Raw genomic sequence first — 23,696 nt, 5'->3', positions numbered from 1 at the left:
TTCTGTAAAGAATACACACCTATAGTTGGGAATTTAAATAAAACTATTTAAATTTTCAACTTCCTTTTTACTGTTTACTGTAGATGTCCTAGTTGAAGTCCACTAAAACCAGTTTTTGGTTTTTATTTCAACAATACATCATCATGTTGAATATTAATAGAAGAGAATCGTTAAATATTCTCTTATTTTCGAACCAATCAACTATTTAAAAATAGTTGCAAGAGATAAAATATTATGTCTCATTGTTCAGAAATATTTATTTTCTATTTGTAACAATCGATATAGAACAAAAATTTAAAATATCCATTAAAATAAATAATAACATTTTAAATGAATAAAAAAATAATAGTTTGACAATTTCTTTTTAGTGAAAATTCTACTTTTAAAACAATTTTCGCATTTACTTTATTGAATTAATTCTACAAATTATAAAAAATAATTATTATAGTTTTCAATTTACTTGGGAGTTCTCAAAAAAAAATTATTTATAATTTTGACGGGTTTTATAATTGATATAAACATATTTTTTTATCTAAGAAACTTCTTTATTTTTAAATAAATTAAACAATTTATTTCTTAAATCTAATATCTTTTTGCATTGTTAGAAAAAGTATTAGTTACAATAAACTTTTATATCAATACAAACTCGTCTATCTCTGCATTTCGTAAAATGGAGTACGTCAATTATTTTACGTAAATTTTTATACAAAATACAATTCACATCACTTTACAAATTTGAGAAATAACGAAAGAAAAATTAATTTTCAATTATATAGAGCAATCTGATAATAGAAAATAATTTTATTTGTTTTTCACTTCGTTCTAATTATCTCTAAACGATTGAATAGAGTGGATTTGTTCCAAATATAAACAAATTTACTATAATTAAATGAATTAAATACATGAATTTTTATATAAAAATTACATAAATTGTGGAATAAACAAAAATTTTTGAGAAGTCTTATTAGAGTCAAATTAGAAGAACAAAAAAAATTACAACAAATTGAATATTGTCTGTAACTCTGAAATTGAAGAAAAAAGTAGCTAAACTTAAATTTGATTACGTTTTACAAAGCATTTCAATTTTTCCACTTAAGAGTTTATGCTGCATTGACATTTTCTCGCCAATTAGAGGTATTTCATAAAGAACATTTTGAAGAAACTTCCATAAATCATCGACATAGGGGGGATAATCGCGATCGAAGACGTAAAATACTTTAAAATTTAAATCAACTGCTTCAAGAAATGATTTTGTCGTATACACAATATCGTCCACTATCACATGAAATGATTCGATATTCAATAAGGGCCCAACAATTGCCACTATCGGTTCGAATGGCAATTCTTTCTGTTGCAAATAATCCTTCAATTTTTCTACTGACGAATGCAACTCATCCTTATTCTATAGACAAAAGCAAAAACAATTTGCGTTAGTAAATGACATTTTCTTACCCAATGTTCTGAAATATTTATTTTCTTACATTGACAATGAAAAACACTTAATTTGAAATAAACAATTTTTCGCAATTTAAATAATCAAATGAATAATAAAATTCTACCTGAACGTGTAAAAGATAGGACTGTCGCTTTTCGTCACTGGTTAGTTTACGAAGTGTTTCGATGTCTATATAGATTTTAGTTTTCTTTTTTCGTTTACATTGCACATTTGTCGTGATGTAATGCAAGAGATAAAAAATTATAATGTCTTGTTGTTCTGAAATATTTATTTTCTATTAGTAACAATCAACATACACCCAGAGAAAAATTTTATTTAAACCAAATTCCAAATATAAATTGAGTTAAATAAAAGTACATTTGTCTTAGAGCCAACTATTAGGTTATTTATTTGTTTTAAATACAAATTTTATTAGTCATAAATAAAGCTTTTGTTTGAACCAAATAAAATTTTATTTTACAAAATAAAATTTAGTTGAAACAAATAAAAAGTCTAGTTGGCTCTGAGTAAAATATATTAATTATATTATACCTATTAATTGAAATTTCAACTAAATAATACAAAAAAATTAAATTTTAATTTCGAAAATAATTATTATTTATTTAGTTTTTTACCAGAACTCATGGATTTTAGTAGAGCAATATAATTAAATTCATTGTGAGTAACTCCCTTCGTCTCATGCCTCAAAACGTTCATTAGATGTTCTCTAATTTTCGGCCACTTATCAAACAATTTGTGTTTTTTGTCATTGTACTTGTCATCAAAGTCCAAATGAATCTAGAAATAAAAACACAAATTTGAGACACTTTTCTAATTATTCTATTGGTTATATTAAGTATCATTAAATTTTTTATTAAAAATATTTACCAAAATTTGCCCTGGCTCGTCAAGTCTTAGCGCTTTTACGCTCATTAAATTTTCCGAAATACTTATATTTTTCCATTTTGTAATATTTCTTCTTAAATTTCGTGTTTTTATAAAAATCTCCTTCACATCGTCGAAAGGCTCAGTATTATTTACAAGATATTCGAGATCTCTTTCTTGCGATTCATCTATATTGAAAGAATATGCATCTAAATTATTCACATCATAATTTAGATTGCCCTCCTCTGATTGATCTATATGTTTTAAAAATTAGCTACTTTACTTTTTTTAAATACATATTTAGATTATTACACAAACTCAAGTAATAAATTTATAAAAATTAAAATTGCTGTATCCAACAGAAGAATTTTTATAATTTTTTTATTATTTAATTATTAGGAAAATTAACTTAAATATTATTATCGCAAATTAAATTCAGGATTGCCACAGGTCAGGGAAGTCAGGGAATTTTATTAAAAGTACTGGAAAAAATTGAATTTTTAAAATTTATGAGAAAACTTTGAATTTTTATGTTTTTTTATTTGCCTCGTAAACTATGAATTTACCACGAATTTTAATACAAAACATTCAATTTTTTCTATTTTTGACAATAATTTCTTTTTAAATAACTTAATTTTTTAAGAACTATCATAAAATTATGACTAATAAATTATTTAATGAATAATTTTTACAATTTTCATAAATACTAGATTGATAGAAGAATTTTAGTTAAAAATACTAAATGAATTACCGAATAATCGATTTATTATTTATGAAAATAAATAATTATTAATTATTATATTAATTATTATATTATATTAATTAATTACATTTTTTTTAATAATTGAATTTTTTTGAGAAATTTTACTACTTGTAAAAATAATTGAATTCTTGCGAAGGATTTTATTAGGATTTTTGTCAATTTTTAACTTTTTTTTTTTAAATTTTATGGTAATTTAAATTATTACAAAACATGAAGAAAGCGATCACTCCGAGTCGGAGTGATCGCTTTCTTCATGTTTTGAGAATTTTAATTCCTACAGAAAAATAATAATAATTAAATATTTATTTAAAAAAGAAGGTATTGATGTTTTTGAATAATTTTATAATTAAAGAAATTTGTAAATAAATGTAATAGAACATTTTTTTGAGTATCTAATAATTTTCAGAGTGAATCAGAATATTCTTTAGGGTCAGGAAAAAAGTGAATATTTTGTCTGGAAATCAGGGAGAAGTCAAGGAAAAATAAAATTATATATTTTTGTGGCAACCCTGTAAATTAATTTTGAATCTTTAGGATTATTTGATTAAAACCCTAAATGCAACTTACCAAGAATTCCAGTTTGTTGATTTTCATTTTTTCTTCTACGTTTCATATTTACTGCTAGAATGCCTTGTTCCCTCATTACACGTTTTACGTAATAAAAATGATCCAATAATTTTCCAGTTGCCAACACTTTTACTTTACTTTCCTTGCGAAAGGGTGAATAAAAGACTTCTTTTATTTCCGATTTGAATAAATCTTCAACATCCTGCGCCACTTTTATCCAGCGCGATGAAGGAACACTGTAAAAATTATTAAAAATTAATCGTTCTTTTCTTTCTATTATAATTGGAAAAAATGCGAACATTTTATTTGCCACGTAAATTGAATTTGAATAAAATAATTAATTAATTCAAAAATACATTGATTAATTTTGGAATTTTTGTTAAATGAATTATTAGTTAAAATCTTCGAATTACATACGTAGTGATGCAATTTGATAAATATAATGAAATCACAGACAACACGATTGTCGAGATCTCGTCACGCTTCCTTTTCGAATTTTATTTCTAAATGAACACATTAAATTGAATTATTTGGTTTATTATTTTTATAATATTATATAATTCTGTATAAATAATATGATATATTATTTATATAATAATAATAATAATATTAATACATTAATAAATAATAAATAAATAATAAACATTATAATCACGTTTTGATTTTTACTGTAAGAGAAAAATGGTTCTTTGAATTGTAGAAAAATGTATTTTTATTTTATTAACAAAAAGGCCAATTTAATTGTACAGAACATGTTAAACTTATTAAATACAAATTTATAATACTTTTTAATAAAAAGGAAAAAATGAACACTTGACTATAACGTAGAATTTATTTTCTGTGCAAGAGAACAATTGATCCATGAGTTAACACCAATTAAACATCTGAATGATTTTTCTGTAAGGCGGTGACGATAATTTCTAACTGCCAATGAATTTTGCGGAAAACATTGTTCTAGCGGTACGGATGATGCCGAAATGGGTAAAAAATCACGAGCCATTCGTGACAAATTGGGATATTTTTCTGCATACAATCTCCACCATTTTAGAATATCGACTGACGCATTGGCTCGCTCTTCTTCGAGGTACAAATTTAATTCCTTTTGCCAATCATTATTCGTTGGCGGCGTTGAGGTTTTTCCGTTTCCTTCGTATAAGACAAAAATGTCTAAATCCTCATCGTCTTCGATTTTACATTCCATTTGATTGGCGATTTCGACAGAGAGAGGATCGACCTACATAGTTTTAGAATGAAATGGTTAGAATTTATTTATATATAATAGATTATTAAATTATTATTCTTTTCTTTAACTAAATTTTTTTCATTTGTTTTATTTTTTTTTTTAAAAGAAATATTTTTACTTGAACTGAAAAAGCGACTTTATTTAAATTGTAAAAACTATTTTTAAATCAATAAATGTACCAATTTTGTACCAATTTTGGTACAAAATCGTATAATTTGGTTCTATTTTAATACCGAAATTAGCTCTAATTTAGCACTTTTTTTATAGTGTAGTGAGGAAAAGTTATCAAATAAAATTACTTTTCGTTTTGATGAAATTTGAGTTTTCTTAGTTACGTTATCAGGGTTGCCACAAGTCAGGGAACTCAGGGAAATTAGAATTGGTCAGGAAAATCAGGGAAAAATCAGAGATTTTTATTAAAAGTACTGGAAAAAATTAAATTTTTAGAATTTATAAGAACATTCTGAATTTTTGTGTTTTTTGTTTAATAAAATTATTCTTGTCAAAATTTCAAAAATTTTCCTCACTTCAATTATTTTTTATCTCAACAATTTAAATAAAATTTTAAAAAAGAATTCTATTATTTAAACAAAATTTTAATAAAAATTTCACAGGAATTCAAATGCATACCAATTTTCTATATATTTCTTCGCACCAATATTCAATAATTTTTAATTTTTTAATGAATTTTCTCCAAAGAATTGAAATATATTCAGAGAAATGAAAAAAATAGTTCTGAGAAATTCAATTATTTCGAAAAATTTAAATAAAATTCTTTTAAAATTCTATTATTCAAAAAAAATGTTGACAAAATTCTTTACAAGATTTAGTTAATAAACTTGCAATTTTAATAAAATTTCCCTATACAATTCAATTATTTTCAATACAATTCTTCTTGAGAATTCAATTTTTTCACAAATAATACATTTTTTTTTATGGAAATTCAATTATTTAAAAAAAATTTGAATAAAATTATTTGCTAGAAATAAATTATTTTTATAAATAATAAAATTTTTCTTGAGAATTCAATTATTTAAAAAAATTTTGATCAAATGATTTATAAATTTGATAAATTATAATACAATTGGTCGTAGAATAAAATTATTTTCGTAAAATATAAAATTCTTCCTAGGAATACAATTATTGTCAAAAACGTTTGTAAGAATCTTGGAACGAATTCAATTATTTTCGTAAAAAATAAAATTCTTCAAAGCAATTCAATTATTTAAGAAATTTTAATAAAATTCTTCCCAAGAATTCGATTCTTTGCAAAAATAAACATTATCACAGGAATTCAATTATTTAAAAAAGAATTTTTTCAATTCTTTGTCAGATTTCAATTATTTTCAATTTTTTAATAAAATTTCTCGATGAAATTTAATTATTTTCAAAAAGTTTTAAAAAATTCCGAGAAATTCAATTATTTAAAAAAATTTAAATAAAATTCTTCCCAAGAAATTAATTATTTTCATGAATAATATTTTTCTCCGGAATTCAATTATTTTTACAAATAAAATTCTTTACAGGAATTGAATTCTTTAAAAAAATTTTTTAATAAAATTCGTTGCAAGAATTCAATAATTTTCATAAATAACAAAACTTATCGCGGAATTTCAATTATTCTTTATACAATTTTAAATATAATGATAGAAAATTGCATTTACACTTAACATTTTTTTATTTTAAATTCACCGAAAAAATTCAATCCCACATAGCACCATAGTATGAGGTAAGGTTATGTTGAGTACTAATCGTAAGGCACATAAGGTTACACAATATTGCTGCGGTAGACCTGAGGTGAACTAAAAACTTCCGCCATGGAGGTAAGGTTACATGTTAGGGTGTGGTGAGTATATATGATAAGGCCATGGTAACCTTACACGTTAAGGTTAAGGTAACCTTACACGTTAAGGTTGATGTAACCTTACACGTTAAGGTTGAGGTAACGTTACATGTTAAGGTTGAGGTAAGGTTACATGTCAAGGTTGAGGTAAGGTAATTATTAAGTTGTAAGGTTGAGGTAAGGTTAAGGTAAGGTTGTGATAAATTTACCAGTTATGGAAAATATTAAAAAAATAATTAATAAATAAATATTCAATTAAAAAGTTAGTTTGTTGCTCTTCTCTATTTTGGAAACCTGACATGAAGCAGAAAATTTTGAAAACAAATTTGGGGGGACTGGGATTCGAACCCGGGATCGACGCGCATAAACCTATCATTCTAACTAACTGAGCTAAGTAGAGAACTGGCAGAAGGAAAATTAATGTTGCCTTTAAGGTGAACCAAGAAGATGATTAACTCCTTAAAGGCAATATTAATTTTCCTTCTACCAGTTCTCTACTTAGCTCAGTTAGTTAGAATGATAGGTTTATGCGCGTCGATCCCGGGTTCAAATCCCAGTCCCCCCAAATTTGTTTTCAAAATTTTCTGCTTCATGTCAGGTTTCCAAAATAGAGAGGAGCAACAAACTAACTTTTTAATTGAATATTTATTTATTAATTATTTTTTCAATATTTTCCATAACTGGTAAATTTATCACAACCTTACCTTAGCCTTACCTCAACCTTACAACTTAATAATTACCTTACCTCAACCTTGACATGTAACCTTACCTCAACCTTAACATGTAACGTTACCTCAACCTTAACGTGTAAGGTTACATCAACATTAACGTGTAAGGTTACCTTAACCTTAACGTGTAAGGTTACCATGGCCTTATCATATATACTCACCACACCCTAACATGTAACCTTACCTCCATGGCGGAAGTTTTTAGTTCACCTCAGGTCTACCGCAGCAATATTGTGTAACCTTATGTGCCTTACGATTAGTACTCAACATAACCTTACCTCATACTATTGTGCTATGTGGGATTATTTAAAAAAATTTTTATAAAATTCTTTATAAAAATTGAATTTTAAGAAATATTCAATTATTAAATAAATTATTTATTTTTGTATGTAAATAATTGAATTCTCAAAAAAATTTCTAACAAAAATTTATTAAAAAATGAATTTCAAGTAAAATTTTAGATAATAATTTAATATTAGAAGAGTTATTGTGTAAATTTTTATAAATAATTGAATTTTGAAGAGAATTCAAATAAAAATCTTTAAAAATTTGAATTTATAATTACAATATTTTTATGATATAAAATAATGATTTTATCACTCTGTCATCTTAAATTTTTTATAAAATATCATTCCGAGTCGAAGACTCGTAGTGACCGATTTCCTCATGTTTTATAATAATATTTTCATACGTTATTGAATTTGAGAATCTTAATTCCTATAGAGAAATAATAATGATTAAATATTTATATAAAAAAGAAGTTATTGATGTTCTTCAGGGTTAGGGAAAAAATGAAAATTTTGACTGGAAATCAAGGAAAAATAAAATTAAAGTTTTGTGGCAACCCTGGTGATTTTTATGGAAATTTTGTTGTTTATTAAAATTTATTTACCAGTGTTGTTGATTGAGGTGCTTTGAAGTATTGAGTTTTAAAGATATTTTTAAAAACTTCAAATGACGAGGCTTTTATTTCTTTTCCCCAATTAGTTGCGTCAAATGACTCTAGTTTATAACGTGGATCTAAAATTAACACGACACAATAGACCCAATTTGTTTTGTCATAATATTTTAATAAACTTTCTATTCCAGTTTCCAATGCCGTTTTGACATTTTCTTCCTCTTTTGATCGTACTTTTTCCTTTAAGTAACTAATTGAGACTTCTAGTTTATAAATTAAGGTATGAAATCCAACGATGAAGAAATTAAGTGTTGGATACATTTTTCCATCTAGAGTTTTTGAAAACACTCTGAAGTAACGCAAATATTTATTAACTTCCTGCATGAGATTCCATTCGTTATCAGAGAGAATTAATTTGTTCAGAAGAATATTATTATTCCCACAAAGTAAAATTAATGCTTGTTGCATTCGCGATGCTACATTAATCATAGCACACGTAGCGCTCCATCGCATTTTTAAATCGATATTTGTCGATAATCTTTTAATACCACAATTATCGCAACACTTTTGAAGTTTAGTTTTCCATTGTTTGGATGATTTTAACAATTTGAATAGATATCTTAATTTTGATAGTGGAGATGTGTGAGTTGTTGTTTCAATATCGGATAAAATTATGTTTACTTTGTCATCATTTGTTACTTCGTCGTCGTCATCATCATCTTCTTCGTCTTTATTTGTAAAATTATCCTCGTCATCGTTTGTTTCAAATCCTAATTTTTTCATCATTTCCTGAATCGAAAAGTTTAGAATGTTTGGATAACATGGAAAATGTTGACTTTTAGAGTCGAATGTCATTAAATTTTCTAATTCTCTTATAAAATAAAAATTCGCATTCGTGTTCATTAAAGTTAGTCCTAGAAATTGATCACTAATTTGAAATTTTTCAATAGTGTCATGAAACGATTGTGCTGTCTCCTTTGGAACGAAATCAATAAAAATTGACTGTAATTCCCAATTGTCGTCGATAAAATGACAAGTGATTTTCGTAAAACTTTTTTTTCTAATTTTAAACGAACCATCTAAACTGAACGATAATTTCGAATTATTGCTCTGTAAAATTAGTTTAATGTTATTTTGCATTTTTTCGAATCTATCTAATACCATCGTTGTCATTTTATTTTCCGTGGGAATTTCAACTGTTGGATTTAAATGTTGAAATAATTCTCTAGTTCCCTCGTCATCGAAAAAGTTCATGGGTAAATATTTTTTTGATGCCCAATCAACTATTCTATCCTCAAATAATTTTTGTTCCAAAATCTGCAAAATTTTATACAATATTATTTTTACTGCTACTACTATTATTTTTATTATAGACTGAAAAATTTCTAGTCTTTAGAAAATTTACCAACAAACTTATTTAATAATAATCAAATATCTTTGTTAGTTTATTAGAAAAGTGGTTGTAAAAAAACAAAAAAAAATTTTTTTACACGGAAAGACATTGTATGTTGAAAAACGATAAAAATGGTAGCTTAATTTAATATTTTTCTATATTAAAACAGAGGTTTTTTGAAAGTATCAAATTGATACTAAAGTGTAGCAAATTGATGTCTAAAATTTGGATTAACTTTTGATTTGATTTACATTTTTGGTGTCAATTCGTTGCAATTTGATACTTTTAAATTAACATTGAGTTGGGCTATTCAAAGTAAAAATTTAAAACAATTATAGTCTTTGTTAAATACATATGTAAATTAATATTCAGACTTTCTAAAATTAAAAATACTTTATTCATATTTAAAAAAAATAACGATAAAATATACATATTTTATCGCACATTACGTCACCTGCTAAATTAAAGTAAATCGTTTGTTTACCTGTAGGAAGTTTTAAGGTGATACCTGTAGTTTGTAAAAATATTATTTTTTCTATTACTTTTTCTAGATATACACTGAAAAAAAATTTATTTGAGTCAAATAAAAATTATTTGACTTAATTAAATGGTTTACTTGTAAATAAATATTTACTGAACCTAAATATTTTATTTTATCGTATATAAAATAAACAGTTACTTTAGTCGAATATTGATTAGGTATTATTTCTGTTTAATAAGTTCATTTATTAGATTCAATTAATTATTTACTTGATTCAATTATCATTTATTTGGTTCAAATTAATGTAATTCGAATAAATTCAAGTTATTTGAATCACTTTTTAGATCCAAATAAAAATTAGTTTAATCAAGTAAATATTCTTCAAATAATTTGAATTAAATAAATCAAATAAATTCTTTTTCAGTGTATGAAGATATCGGTAAAAATTCGTCGGGAATTATATTATATGTTTAGAATTGCAGGCCTCTGATATTATGACTTTTTTCGACTATTTTCCAAAAATGCAACTTTTTTCGACTTATTTCCAAAAATTGCGACTTTTTCGACTTTTCTTCCAAATATTGCAACAAAATACCACAATTTTAGTATAAATTGCAAATTATTTCGATTTTTCTAGTGTGAAAAATAACTACAGACAAATCTTTTAAAAATTATTTTTCAATAATTTTTCTAATTAAATTTTCGAAATATACAATTAAAGAGATTTGGAATAATTGAAATTTTGTAAAATTTAATTGAAAATAATTGATTTCGTTCAAGTATTATTATTACAATTTTTGGAAATCAACTTTTGAAGAAATTTAATTGCAAATTTTAGAAAAATAATTGAATTCTCAAAAAATTTAATGAAAAATCTTCAAGTGAAAAGTTATAAAAATGAAAATTAATGAAAACTAGGTTCTAAAAAATAATATTAAAATTTTTTTCATTATAAATTTTTAAAATTCAATTATTTTCAAAAATATAATTCCGAAAATTCAAATACATAGGTACAAAAATAATACAAACATTAATATTTTTTAGAATTATTTTTAACATTTTGGAGAAAACAACCATTGTGAAAATTTCTAATTAAAATTCTTCAAAAAATTACTTAGTTTTTTTTAAAATTATACAAAAATTGTCTTAAGAAATTCAATTATATAATACCAAATATTTTTAAAACACTAATTCTTAGAATTGTTTTATCATAATTTTTTAAGATTTATTTATCTACGAATAAAGTAAATTACATTTTTTTTAAATTTACTTCTTTAGATTCTTATTAAAATTTCGGAAAAATCATGTTTACATTTATAATTAAAATTCTTGAATAAGTTCATTATTTATTTTATATTTTTCAAAAATTCAATTATTTTTAAAAGATTTTGTCAAATTTCAATTATTTTTAAACGATTTTACCAAAATTCAATTGTTTAGAAATTTTCTAATTATATATTATTGAAAATCTATTATCTTTTTTGGGTCTTAAAGTTAATCCGAGACCTGGAATTGTTTTTTTCAAAAAGTAATTCATCTTCATCAGTAGTTGAAAATGTACAGTCAAACAAATTTTCGGAAAATTCATTCCATTCAAAAATAGAACTAACATGAACATTCGCCTGTAGGATTTTAAAAATTTTTCGTTAATGTTATAGTATATTTCATTTGCCAACATAATCAAAATGTTAAGTTTTACATGTTTAATAAAAATCAAATTATATTAAAAATTTTCGTCTCGTTGAATTATAAAGAAATTATTTTGAAAAAATGTCTACTGCTCAGGATTTTTTAAAGCCTCTTCTATTAATCCGACAAGTTCCTTAATCGATTTATTCGATTTGTCATCAGGAATATCGAACCCAGCGACTTGAATGAATTGCCACAATCTGTAGGTAACTTTTGGAAAGGTACAATTGAACGAAAAAAATGTTTTAAAAGCAAAGTCAAACGCACTTATAATCGAATCACACTTGTACTTTTCGTTATTTAAAATAACGTAAGCTTCCGATATTGCCGATAATTCACCAATAATGAAGACAGTTGGTAGCAAAATTTCTCCTCTTGCTAAACACTTATTTTTTAAGGATTCAATCTCCTTCTCCAAATCCTCAATTTTCTGTAAAATATTTATTACATTTAATTTTAAAAGTAATTATTCTAATGATTATTTTTATTTTGCATTCATAATTTAACCAACCTTTACATTATAAATGAATGACTCTCGGATTTCACATGAATCGTATTTTTTAAATTCCTCTGAAGTTCCATCTCTTTTTCTTCTTCCTATTGAAGAATTACAATTAACTAAAAGTTGTAACAAGTGAAGGACAATCGCGTCTTGTTGATCTGAAAGAAAGGAATTTTATGTAGTTTATATATCAAAGTAATTTTATTTCAAGTTAACATTTTAAGAAATTTTCTTACTCGAATGTAAAGAAGGCAATAATTTTATTAAAGCCAGATCAGCCAGTACATTCTCATCTTTTCTTTTTTTAATACTTTTTTTTGCGTACATGTTTAATTGGTTAATAGTGACTTTTTTTATAGTCGACCATCTTGTGCGAAAAGTGTTACATTTGCTTTCACTTTGCAGTAGTTTAAAATCCTCTTCAATCTATTAAAGAAGAATATTTTTTAAAAAGCGAATAAAATTTCAGAAATGGAAATGTATAGTTGAACTTTGCACTTACCAATTTTAGGGCATGTTGTGTTTTTAAACAGGGGAATTTATCAAGATATTCCTTAACAGACAGTTTATTTTCAGAAAGTAAATTCTTTCTATTGATAAAACAAGTAATCCAATCTTGGAGAAGAGTATCTTCGTTTAAACCTTTTTCTAGATTGCTTAGAGCTTCTTTCCTAAGTTCATCGCCTGCAAAGAATTTTTTTATATAAATATTTTCGAAATACTTTACCTTGTGATAAAGTAAAAATAAAATTATTCCTAAAAAATGAGTGTAAATAAAATTAAATATATATTAAACATACTAGGAGTCAAAGGCGAAGTAATTCCTTCTGTTGATGATTGTTTTAGTCTAGGAGGTTCCAAAATGCCTTTTTTTCTTAAAACGCTTACAGTGTATTGATAATTACACCAAAGAGCCCCACAAGTTTGAAATGTTTTGCCATTTTCAAATTTATAAGGAGAAAAGTAAGTACACTCCGCTTCTCCTGGGAAAGTTTTCTTAATAATTTTCGAAATTTCCCCAAACATTTTTGTCGAAATGCTGATTAAAATAAAATATGTTTATTAAAAATTAATTCTAATTAATAATATTAAAATTACATGTAAATTAACTCACAAAAATTTATTCAGCTTTTGCCCAACTTGAATCGTTTTTAAAGCATCGTCTCTAAATTTTCTAATAATTGTCCTGACTAAAATTCCTCGAGTTTCTTTGTCCAGAAACTTGTGCCTTTTAAAATGACCAAATACTATTTTTCCATCGAGATCATTTTTCAAAAAGGAAATCAAATTCTAAAACATAATAATGTTAATATAAAATAATATAAATAATTAAGCTAATTATATGTTATTACATTTGAATTATCTTTTTGAATCAACAGAAATTGTATACAACTTACACTGGCAAATTTTTCGGGTTCTTTTTCAAGTAAATCTTGAGTTGTATTTGTACTATTATTTTTATTATTGAAGACATATTCGGAAGTCTCCACAAATTCATTCACATCAAGAAATTCGAAGTTTGTTTCACTTTTAGGGACGTTAGTTTCATCACTAGTTGAAGAGACTGAATTTTGTTGTCCACATATTGATTCCTAAAAATTAATTGAATATTATAAATCATTAGAAATAATTTATAATATATAGATAATAAAACTTTAAAATATATGGTTAAATTAATATAATGGCTTTCTATTGAGAGTAAATATTTTAATTTCGAAACTTATTTGGAAAGCTGTCGGCTTACCTCGTTGTAATTTTGACAAACTGAAGAAATTCGATAATTGAATTTTGATTTCATCTAGTTAAAATAAATTAAAATTTGTACATAATTCTAACGTGTCTGATACATATAAACTTCTAATTTTTATTTATTTTACTTACTTAAGTTATATAATTATCCTTTCTGCACAAAACCACATACACTATGTGACACATAATTATTTTGAAGCACATTTATTTTCGTTCGTACACTTTAATAGTAGGAGTGAATTTGGCAATTGTCAATCTTCCACGAAGCTATCGTTCGCAAAGTATTAATAGTGTCCGATATTGAATTTCTAAACCGAAAATTTTACTTCTTCACACCGATACTTGTTGCTGCTATTTTAAGGACCTTTTCTTATTTGGTATGTTAGTATTTCCCACCGATTATTTCATTTTATGTTCCCTTCAATATTTTTAAATAGAATTGTTTTACATTTATTTAAATAGGCAGACTACGATAAATTACTTGTCTTAAATATTAATAGAGACATATTTTAATATTTCTAAGTCACTATATTAAATTTTCTTTTCTTTTGCTATAGTGAGTCTTCATATTGAAATTTCAAGTTTCATTAATTTCTAAATGTACTCTGAATCGCCTCCTTTTAAATTCGACTATATGAAAATGTTCCCTTATTTTTATCAAGTTTTGAAATAAAATGTCTTTCCGTGTATTGAATAGATATTTTTTCAGTGTCAAAAACTATATATGATTTAAATATTTATATTCTTTTTTAAAGAGTCAACTAAAAATAAAGTTGATAATTACTTTTTTCGAATTTTTTACTAATGGATAGGTTTCATCAAATTCGGTTTGATGACATTTTCGTAGATGTCGTCTGATTCCGGTCGTATTACTCGCAGTCATTTTGAATGTTTTGTTAATTGGTGGTTTTTGTGCTAAGCATAATTTGCATTTGCCCCATTTGACACCATATTCATCGAAATTAAATTCAAATGATTCATCAAGTTCTCTGCCAAATCGTTTTCTACCTTTGGGATTAACTTTCGTTTCTTCTTGAGAATTTCTATATTTATTGAAACAAACTCAGGATAAATTAATGAGAAATTGAAAAATATTTTTACTTTTATGCATAAATTGTTAATATACACTGAAAATTGCATGATTCTTTGTTTTTTGGCTTATTTTTTTTCTTTATGCAATTTTATTCACGTGCTCTCTAAAACTAAATCAGTGAAATTTGTCTGATTTTCAATAACTATATTCTCGCGATTTCAATCAGGGAAAAATGACTGATATTTCAATCATAACTGTTTTTCAGTGAAATTTCACTGATTGAAATCGTGAGAAAAGATGAGTCACTAAAAATCAGTCAGATTTCACTGATCTTCAGTGGAATATTACTGATTCAGATTTAGAGAGATACAGATTTGTTTGTTGTCATCTTAATTTTTTTGTGAATGAAAATAAGAAAGATGTCTGATAAGTTTTGATTCAGTTAAAAATAGAAGAAGCAAGACGGGAAATGATATAAAAATAGATCGAAAATTACGCAAGGCTATCTCGTATCGATATGCATCACTACTTATCCAATTTTCGAATTTACCATTAATTTCTTGGTTAGAAAATTCTATTTTTTTTTTAAATTTTATGTAAATTGATAAATGGAAAAAAATATTTTATATTCTTTTAATTATCGAATTTTTTGTGACTCTTTTGTAATTAAAAAGAAACTTACTCCCAATCTTTAAGAACTTCGCCAGGCTTTGCACATTTTAGTGCCTCATCTTTTTCCCTTTGTACTAATAAATGGACCAGTGTCCTCCGAGCAGATGGTGTCAAACTGTTGTTCTTTTCGTATATCGTTAAAATGCCTTTTCCATCAGTGTCGTTTTGAAGATAAGTTAAAAGCTCCTGTTTGTAAAAATATTTTTATATTACACCCAATAGAAAGCAATTTTAGTAATTTAAACAAAATTAAATTTTACTTTATATGTATTTATTTTTATTTTATTTATAAAATAAGTTTATTTACTGTTTTATTTTTTCCATTCTACCTATTCTTTTCTCTTTTTTTCATTATTCCTTTAAGACTTATTTCTTACAAAGTATCTACTTCGGATATTATGAAATTTACTTCAGAAAGAACGATTTTTAATAGCTTTTACTATTTTCACAGTTAATTATTGAAAAAATTTTTTTTTTATTTTCTTTGAACGTAGTGCGAATTGTTAATAAACATTACCTATTATTTTCAGAGTAAATTTCTCTAATTCTGAAGAAAATTTGTCTAATTTTTATAAAGACATTTTCTTTGGAAATAGTAAAAGTTATTCTGGAAATAACAATTTATAATATAGCAAATTTTACTAATTTTGGAGGAAGTTTTACTACTTTTTACTGAAACTTACTTTGGATGTAGTAAAATTCATGGAATTTAATGTAAAAGTAGCGTTCTAACAAAAAATTCGATTGAAAAATTTTAAAAAAAAAATCGTAGACTATGAATAAAAATGTAAAAATATCAATAATAAACGGATAAAATACAACAAAAAATCTGAGAAACTGCAATTCAGAGAAAAAGTTAAAATTCTTAAAAAAAACTGAATCCCCTCTTTAAAAATTAAAATCCCCTTTGTTACCTATAAACATAACTATGATCTCTATTTATTTAATTATAAATATTTCTCTTAAAAATATAATTTATTATTCTTTTTAAGAATTTTAGCATTTTAAAAAATTCGTGTTTCCTTTAAATAATAATAAATTACGTTATAATTTTATACTGTATAAAATTGAGCGCAAAGTTTTAAAATGTACAATACTTTTTTGGAGCAATGTAATTTTTTGTTTACTATATTTTATTAATATTAAAAAAATTTATAATACTCTCTAAATTTGAATTATTAAAAATGTTTACTAAATTTGAATTACTGACTGCCTTTTTGCTTTTGAATTAGTAAATTTAACTAATTAATAATAGACAATAACTAACTAATAAATAATGACTGATTTATTTGTAAAATTTACTGATTCAAAAGCAAAAAGTCAGTCACTAATTCAAATTAGTTAACATTTTTACTAATTCAAATTTAGAGAGTATATTATAGGTGTTATAGTATTAGGTATATTATTAAAGAAAAATTTACCTTATCATACTTTGATTCTCCTTTGGTGAGTTCTTGATTTCTGGTAGCTTGATAAGATATCTTTAATGGAAAAATAAAGTATTTTTTTTAATAAAATAAAATATTAATTAAAAATAATTAAACAGTTGATTAAGTTTCAGTTACTAGACTGTGGATATTTTCAAGAGGTCAGATCGCATCCTAATTTTAATAATTTATTTACAAAGAAATATTTTGTAAAAAAGTGAATATGGTAGTTTTCTTTAAAATAATCGAATTTTTAATTAATAAATATTGCAAAATTGTTTTACAATTACAAAATAAATGCCCTGACTATTTGCTATACGTAAGGTGAGAAACAGATTTTTACTTTTTTTGCATAGAAAATTTCCGTTACGTCAAAACTTTTGGGTAGGAAAGACAGGAATTTCAGAAAGGTAGGAGGGACAGTCAATACACTCGAACCTTAGAAATTTAGACTGTCATCATTTACAGAACAGTCAACTTCGGTTTCCAGTGTTTTTCAGTATTTCAAAGTTAATTCAAATAAATAAATACACGAAAAAAATAAATGACTTGTTGAGTTATTACAAATTTTTAATGTATCAATTTTCCAAAATACAAAAGTATAAAGTATGTAACGCGTAATATTTTTTATAGAAGTTTTTATAGAACAGGTGTTTTCTTAAAGAAAACTTAGATAGAAAAGAAAATTTTGTTTAACTATAGAAAAATTATTTTTTAAGAACAAAAAATCTGTCGAGTAATTTTACACGTGTTTTTCACATTTTACGCATATTCTCGCTGTATGCTCCTTGCACATATTTGACCGACAGCGAATACAAAAGAATCGTGTTTTTCGATTATACGACGCAGGACATATTTGACAATTTTTCCTCTTGTCCAACACATTGGAAATTACTTCATCACTTGCAAAATCATCATCTGGTCTCTCATTAGGCGATAAAAATTCGAGAATTGTTTTTCTCAATGATAGTCTCAGTGTGGGTAGTGTTAAACGATGTTGTAGCAATGGCTTGACAAGTGTTAGGGACAAATTGAAAATGAAATTACGCCTTTGAACGAGACTATTTGCCGAACATAGAGAATACAATATAAAAGCATTCACGTTACTCTGATCGAGAATAAAGTACAATATTCGCATGGACCATCTTGCGGTTTTACGCGTTACACTGTATTCCGTTGATTTTTTATCGAATTTATCACTATTATTCTTGGCATTTTCATAGGCGAGGACTATTTCGGGCTTTCTCTCTGTCTCATTCATTTTGCCGATTGTATGCAATGACGAGAGGTAGACAGAAATTTTTTTCCTTTTCGGATTATAGGAGACAAGTGTCATATTATCGTTGTAACAAAATTGCGAATTTGATTTATCGACTGGAACTTTTCTGCAGCAAGGTGGTACTTCTGGTTTACTTTTACGTAAATTGCCAATCATTGTTAAATTATATTCGTCTCGCATTTTACGTGCAAGTAAAACAGATGTAAACCAATTGTCTGTCGTGACATTGCGATCGGTATGATAAATGGATTCACATAATTTACTCATGTAAAGTGATGGTACATTCTCGATAGGATCTTGATTTGCTACTGGTATGTAAGGAACTGCGTTGAACATATACTGAGTCAATGAATCATTAATGGTAAAAATTTTCAAACCGTACCTATGCATTCTTGACGGTATGTGAGTTTTAAAGGCACAATTTCCACGAAATTTTAATAATTGCTCCTTTATTATGCAATCACTGCTTGGCTCATAGTATGCATTGCAGTTATTTAGAAAAAGTTCCCAAACATCACGAATGTTGGTGAATTTATCATTCTGACGACGCTCTTCGCGAGTGTTTTTATCATCGAATCGTATGCACATGGATAGATATTCATATCTACGTCGTGACATGGTTGCACGAAATAATGGTAGACCATGAATGGACCATAAATCAAGAATGTTGTTGATATTGAATAGTGAAGTGTAGTAGAGTAGACCGATATAAGCTTTCATTTCGAGTAAATCAATTTGTTTGTGGTAACTCAAATCTTTTGTGTCGGTGCTACCGCGATGACGACTGATTTCCTCGTTGGTGTGTTTTACCATAATGTTCAAAATTTCATCAGACAATAAGAGTGACCAGGCTTCAATGGGTGATCTTACTTCGAGTGCTGGTCCTTTTGGCGATGACTCGTAATTTTGTTTGTTCAGGTTTGTTTCTTTTAAATGCGGTGGCTTTTTCGACCAAATGTAACCATGTTTTGTACGCAAATATGATGCTAGAGAGCGTTTTTTCCTTGGTTCGAAATTCTCGTCATTGGCGTCTTTCACGTCATCCTCTTCCTCTTCTTCTTCCTCATCATCATTTTCACTGGAAGCTTCATCCTCGGATGAATTACCCATTGTATAGTTTTCCTCTAGAACATCATCGATATCAGCTTCTGAGTCACTTGCGTTATCTTCAAATTCATAATCCGGCTCTGCGAATGTCTCAGTCAATTGGGCGGCTCGACGAACAGACGATGAAAATTTCTAGATCATTAAAAAAAACAAATAACACTAAAATAACAGTAAAATTTACACTAGAAGGAGACTTAGGTTAGTTGACACTGTTTTTTCAACATTTTTATTTATCAATTTTTGGCAATTTAGTTCCTAAATTTTTTCAGCTCTATAATATTACTATTTCCCTTTATATTATAACTAGAAGATTTGGAGCAAAACTGATCATTCAAATCAACGTTAAATAATTTCTCATAATTTTTTTTTTTATCTATTTGTAATTTTCAGTAAAACAAAAATGATGTTAGCTTGATGTAATATTCGATCAAAACTCGTAAACTTTGAGCTTGAGCGACTCTTTCCGTTAATTCAGGATTTCTTATCATAAAAGATCTGGACCAATTCAAATCAGCTGCTTGATTTTGATTCCAGAAATTTGGCCTCTTTAGCTTATAGGCAAGAGTCAATTCAAATGCTAATCTTCTCATTTCCATGGTGGAGAGTTCGAAATAAATATCCCAACATGCTATCAAGTATTTTACTAATTTTTTCTCTTGCGAATTGGTAAAAAATTTGTTGTGCGCTGTATAACCCATTGTAGTTAGTGCCGCTGAATCATTTTCATTGGAATTCTCTCTTTTTTTCTTGTTACTGACATTAAAATTATTTTCTCTGACAAAATTCTTTTCACAGGAAAATTAATATGAAAGTTTACGGAAAATGAGTAAAATTTATGAAATTTAATAATTTCTAAAAATTACAGTTATAACCCTTCCTGAATTCAATTATTTTGAAAGTTCTTCAAAAATTAAATTATTTAAATACCAAAATTCAATTTTTTATAATAATTGTAACTGTCCATGTTTTTTTCTTAAGTTTATTAAGGTATAATATTTTCAAAAAAAAAAAAAAATAATTAAATTTTAGAAGAATTTTAATTACAAATATGACCATGATTTCTCCAAAATTTTAATAAACCAAAAAAAGTAAATTTTTATTTACTTTATTCAAAGATAATTACATCTTAAAAAATTATGATAAAAAAAATCGAAGAATTAAGTAGTTTTTAAAAATATTTTAATGTAATTTTTCGAAACCAATTGAATTTCTCAAAAGTGTTTCTGTAATATTTAAAAAAAACTAATTAATTTCTTGATAAATTTTAATTAAATATTTTGAACATGATTTTTCTCTCCAAAATGTTAAAAATAATTCTAAAATGTTGTTATTTTTTGTATGTATTTGAATTCGGAAATATGTAATTGAAAGTACTGAAAATACTAAATTTGAAAAAATTAGAACCTAATTTTCATTAATTTTCATTTTTAAATTTACGTTTAAAGATTTTTCATTAAAAGTTTTGATAATTCAATTATTTTGAAAATTTACAATTAAAATTCTTCAAAAGTTGATTTTCAAAAATTCCAACAAAATACTTTTAAAAAATTAATTATTTTCAATTAAATTTTACAAAATTTCAATTATTCAAAATCTTTTTAATTGTATATTTCGAAAATTTAAATAGAAAAATGATTCAAAAATAATTTTTGAAAGATTTGTTTACCTATAGTTATTTTTTGCACTATAAAAATCGAAATGAGTTACATTTAATACTAAAAAATATGATATTTTGTTGCAATACTTGAAAAAACAGTCGAGAAAGTCGCAATTTTTAAAAATAAGTGAAAAAAATCTAAATTTTCTAAATTTCCCTGACAAAAAATTTTTTTTCCTGACATTTCCCTGACTTTACTGACTAAAATTTTTTTTACTGACATTTCCCTGACTTTACTGACATGTGACCACCCTGGAATTAAATTTCTTTTAAAAAAGCGTTAGTTGACTCATTAATACTCACGCGGAAAGAATTTTTTTGCACGAAAATTCTATAGACTTATATTTCACCTGTGAGAATAATAGAGTTTTAAAAGAGCGAATTAATAATCAAAAATTACGTGCAAAATAGGCGTGAAGCATCTTCAAAGTAAGAGTTTATAAGAGATCGAGTGGTATAGGACTCAGTGCAGAACATTTAAAGAATCTTCAATAATAGTTTGAAATCTTTATAGATTTCTTAGTAATCAAGTTGATCTAGTAGAGGACTCAGTACCAAACTACAAAGAAATCAATTTTCTACAGTAACAATAGTAGAAAAATAAGAATTTACAGTCAATCTTTTTGTATTCACGACAGAAATTGCATTATTATCAAAACTAGAAATATAAATAAATAGCAAAGGTTTATAAAAGTAATAAAGAGTTTTATTTTTTTTTACAATGCTGCGTACGGTATTACTACAAAATAAATAGTACGCGTTAATATAAAAATAGTTTACATCTTGTCGAAAATATTTCAAAACTGAAGGAGCAGTACTGTTTATGCGCTAACAGATTTTTTTTATTTGTTTCTTTGTCAATATTCTTTATAGGAATTCTAAAAATATCGTTAATTAAATGCTTTCGTGTCGCCATACAATTAGGATATAATAAGTCTCTTCAATTCTCTATTAACAAAATATGTATTCATTGAGAAATATTATCTAACTTGCATCAAAAATAAATTCAATATCGCCCTTTAGGGTTTTTGCGCTTGAACTTAATGAATCCCCTGCGTTTTCAATAGTGAAGCCAACATTCTGGATGAACACCCATATATGACTAGCATACAATGGATATGAATAATTAAATATAAAAAACATTTTTAGAGAAAAATCTATAGCGTGCATTGGACTCTCAACACGATATTTACAACCGTCAGGAAGACCTGAATCAATATAAACGTAGGACTCATTAATTTTTTCTAAACTGCCGACAAATACAGGCAAAATTTTAACTGATAATGCATGTTTTTTAAGAAAGTTATTCCTCTTCTTTATTGCTTCGTCAATATCTGATGCAGTCTATAAAACAATTCAAAATTTTATATTTAACCTTAATTTTTTTGATTTATGATATTATAATTATTTGCAATAGTTTATTATGAATTTTAATAAATTAGATTTATATTACTTTTATTATAAAATGCTAAATTACTATAAATATATAACAATGAAAAGTATAATGGAAACAACTTACTTTAACCATTAAAAAAAAGTCGTCTCGTACTTCAGAATCAGATGATTTCTGTGTTGTTCTCAATAAATCCTTAGTTATAAGTTTTTTCTTTCTTCGAAGTTCTTCGTCTGTAGATTTTGTTATGCGACCTGGATTTTTTTGTTTTATAAGTGTCGAAAGAAGGAAGAAAATTACATAATCTTGTTTATCTGTAATGTGTAGTTTCGTTTATTTTCCAGGAATTTCTATCTATTTATTTCATGATTTATTATATCGAAAACAAATTATTCTTAAATAATTTTGCACTTACCAGAAGTAAAATACTCTAAATCTTCTATTAATTTCCTGTAAGGTCCTTTTTTGGGTTTTCTTGGTCCTTGAAGTAATTCTATAATTCTACTTCTAATAAGAGGCCACCTATTCAGAAAACTATCTGCCTTTTTGGGAATCAACAGCTTAAAATCAATTTGCAGCTGAAATTATTTAAGATATTTTGTTTACTTTAAGAAAACATGAAAGAAAATTCATTTCCTGCAAGTAGGAAATTCAAGATGTAGCATTTCTATTCTAGTTTTTCTTCTTAACATACCAATTCATAGCCAAATTCCTTTTGTAGACATTTGTATTTCTGATATATTAAGCTAGTTCTATTCTCTTCCTCATGAAATTCAGCTCTTCGAATTTCAAACGTTTGTTTCCAATAATCCAAAAGAACAGAAGTTAATTCAGTAGCTTTGCAAATAAATTCTAACAAACTCTCTTCCTTGTCTGTAAAAAAATTTAAATGTAGCTTTTTTCTCAAAAATCTCGAAGGTCTGAATATTTAGTAGATTTCGTAAATTCTCCT

General features: G+C 25.5%; 1 protein-coding gene across 6 annotated transcripts in view; it reads right to left on the bottom strand.

The window, feature by feature from the left end:
- Positions 1–523: 523 nt before the first annotated feature.
- Positions 524–23,696, bottom strand: part of LOC122497809 (piggyBac transposable element-derived protein 4) — a 29,436-nt gene continuing 6,263 nt past the window's right edge. The window contains exons 6-13 of one of the 6 annotated variants that reach the window (XM_043605132.1): positions 17,303–17,362; positions 13,825–14,019; positions 13,542–13,717; positions 13,228–13,466; positions 12,930–13,111; positions 12,664–12,853; positions 12,437–12,585; positions 11,731–12,355 (exon numbers count right to left, since the gene is read on the bottom strand). In XM_043605132.1, coding sequence (XP_043461067.1) covers positions 12,011–12,355; positions 12,437–12,585; positions 12,664–12,853; positions 12,930–13,111; positions 13,228–13,466; positions 13,542–13,717; positions 13,825–14,019; positions 17,303–17,362 — 1,536 coding nt within the window. In that variant the 3' untranslated portion in view covers positions 11,731–12,010. Of the gene's footprint in view, positions 1,403–1,559; positions 1,715–2,070; positions 2,234–2,323; positions 2,575–3,650; positions 3,887–4,344; positions 4,885–8,356; positions 9,680–11,730; positions 12,356–12,436; positions 12,586–12,663; positions 12,854–12,929; positions 13,112–13,227; positions 13,467–13,541; positions 13,718–13,824; positions 14,020–14,960; positions 15,220–15,891; positions 16,068–17,302; positions 17,363–17,849; positions 19,827–22,035; positions 22,696–22,870; positions 23,059–23,159; positions 23,323–23,438; positions 23,618–23,696 lie in introns of those variants that run through there. The other 5 variants (XM_043605152.1, XM_043605161.1, XM_043605114.1 and 2 more) reach the window with 5 other exon arrangements.

The sequence above is a fragment of the Leptopilina heterotoma genome, unplaced genomic scaffold (genome assembly GCF_015476425.1).
Source record: "Leptopilina heterotoma isolate Lh14 unplaced genomic scaffold, ASM1547642v1 Lhet_10, whole genome shotgun sequence".
Classification (NCBI taxonomy): Eukaryota; Metazoa; Arthropoda; class Insecta; order Hymenoptera; family Figitidae; genus Leptopilina; species Leptopilina heterotoma.
This window is presented reverse-complemented; position numbering and strand designations above follow the sequence as displayed.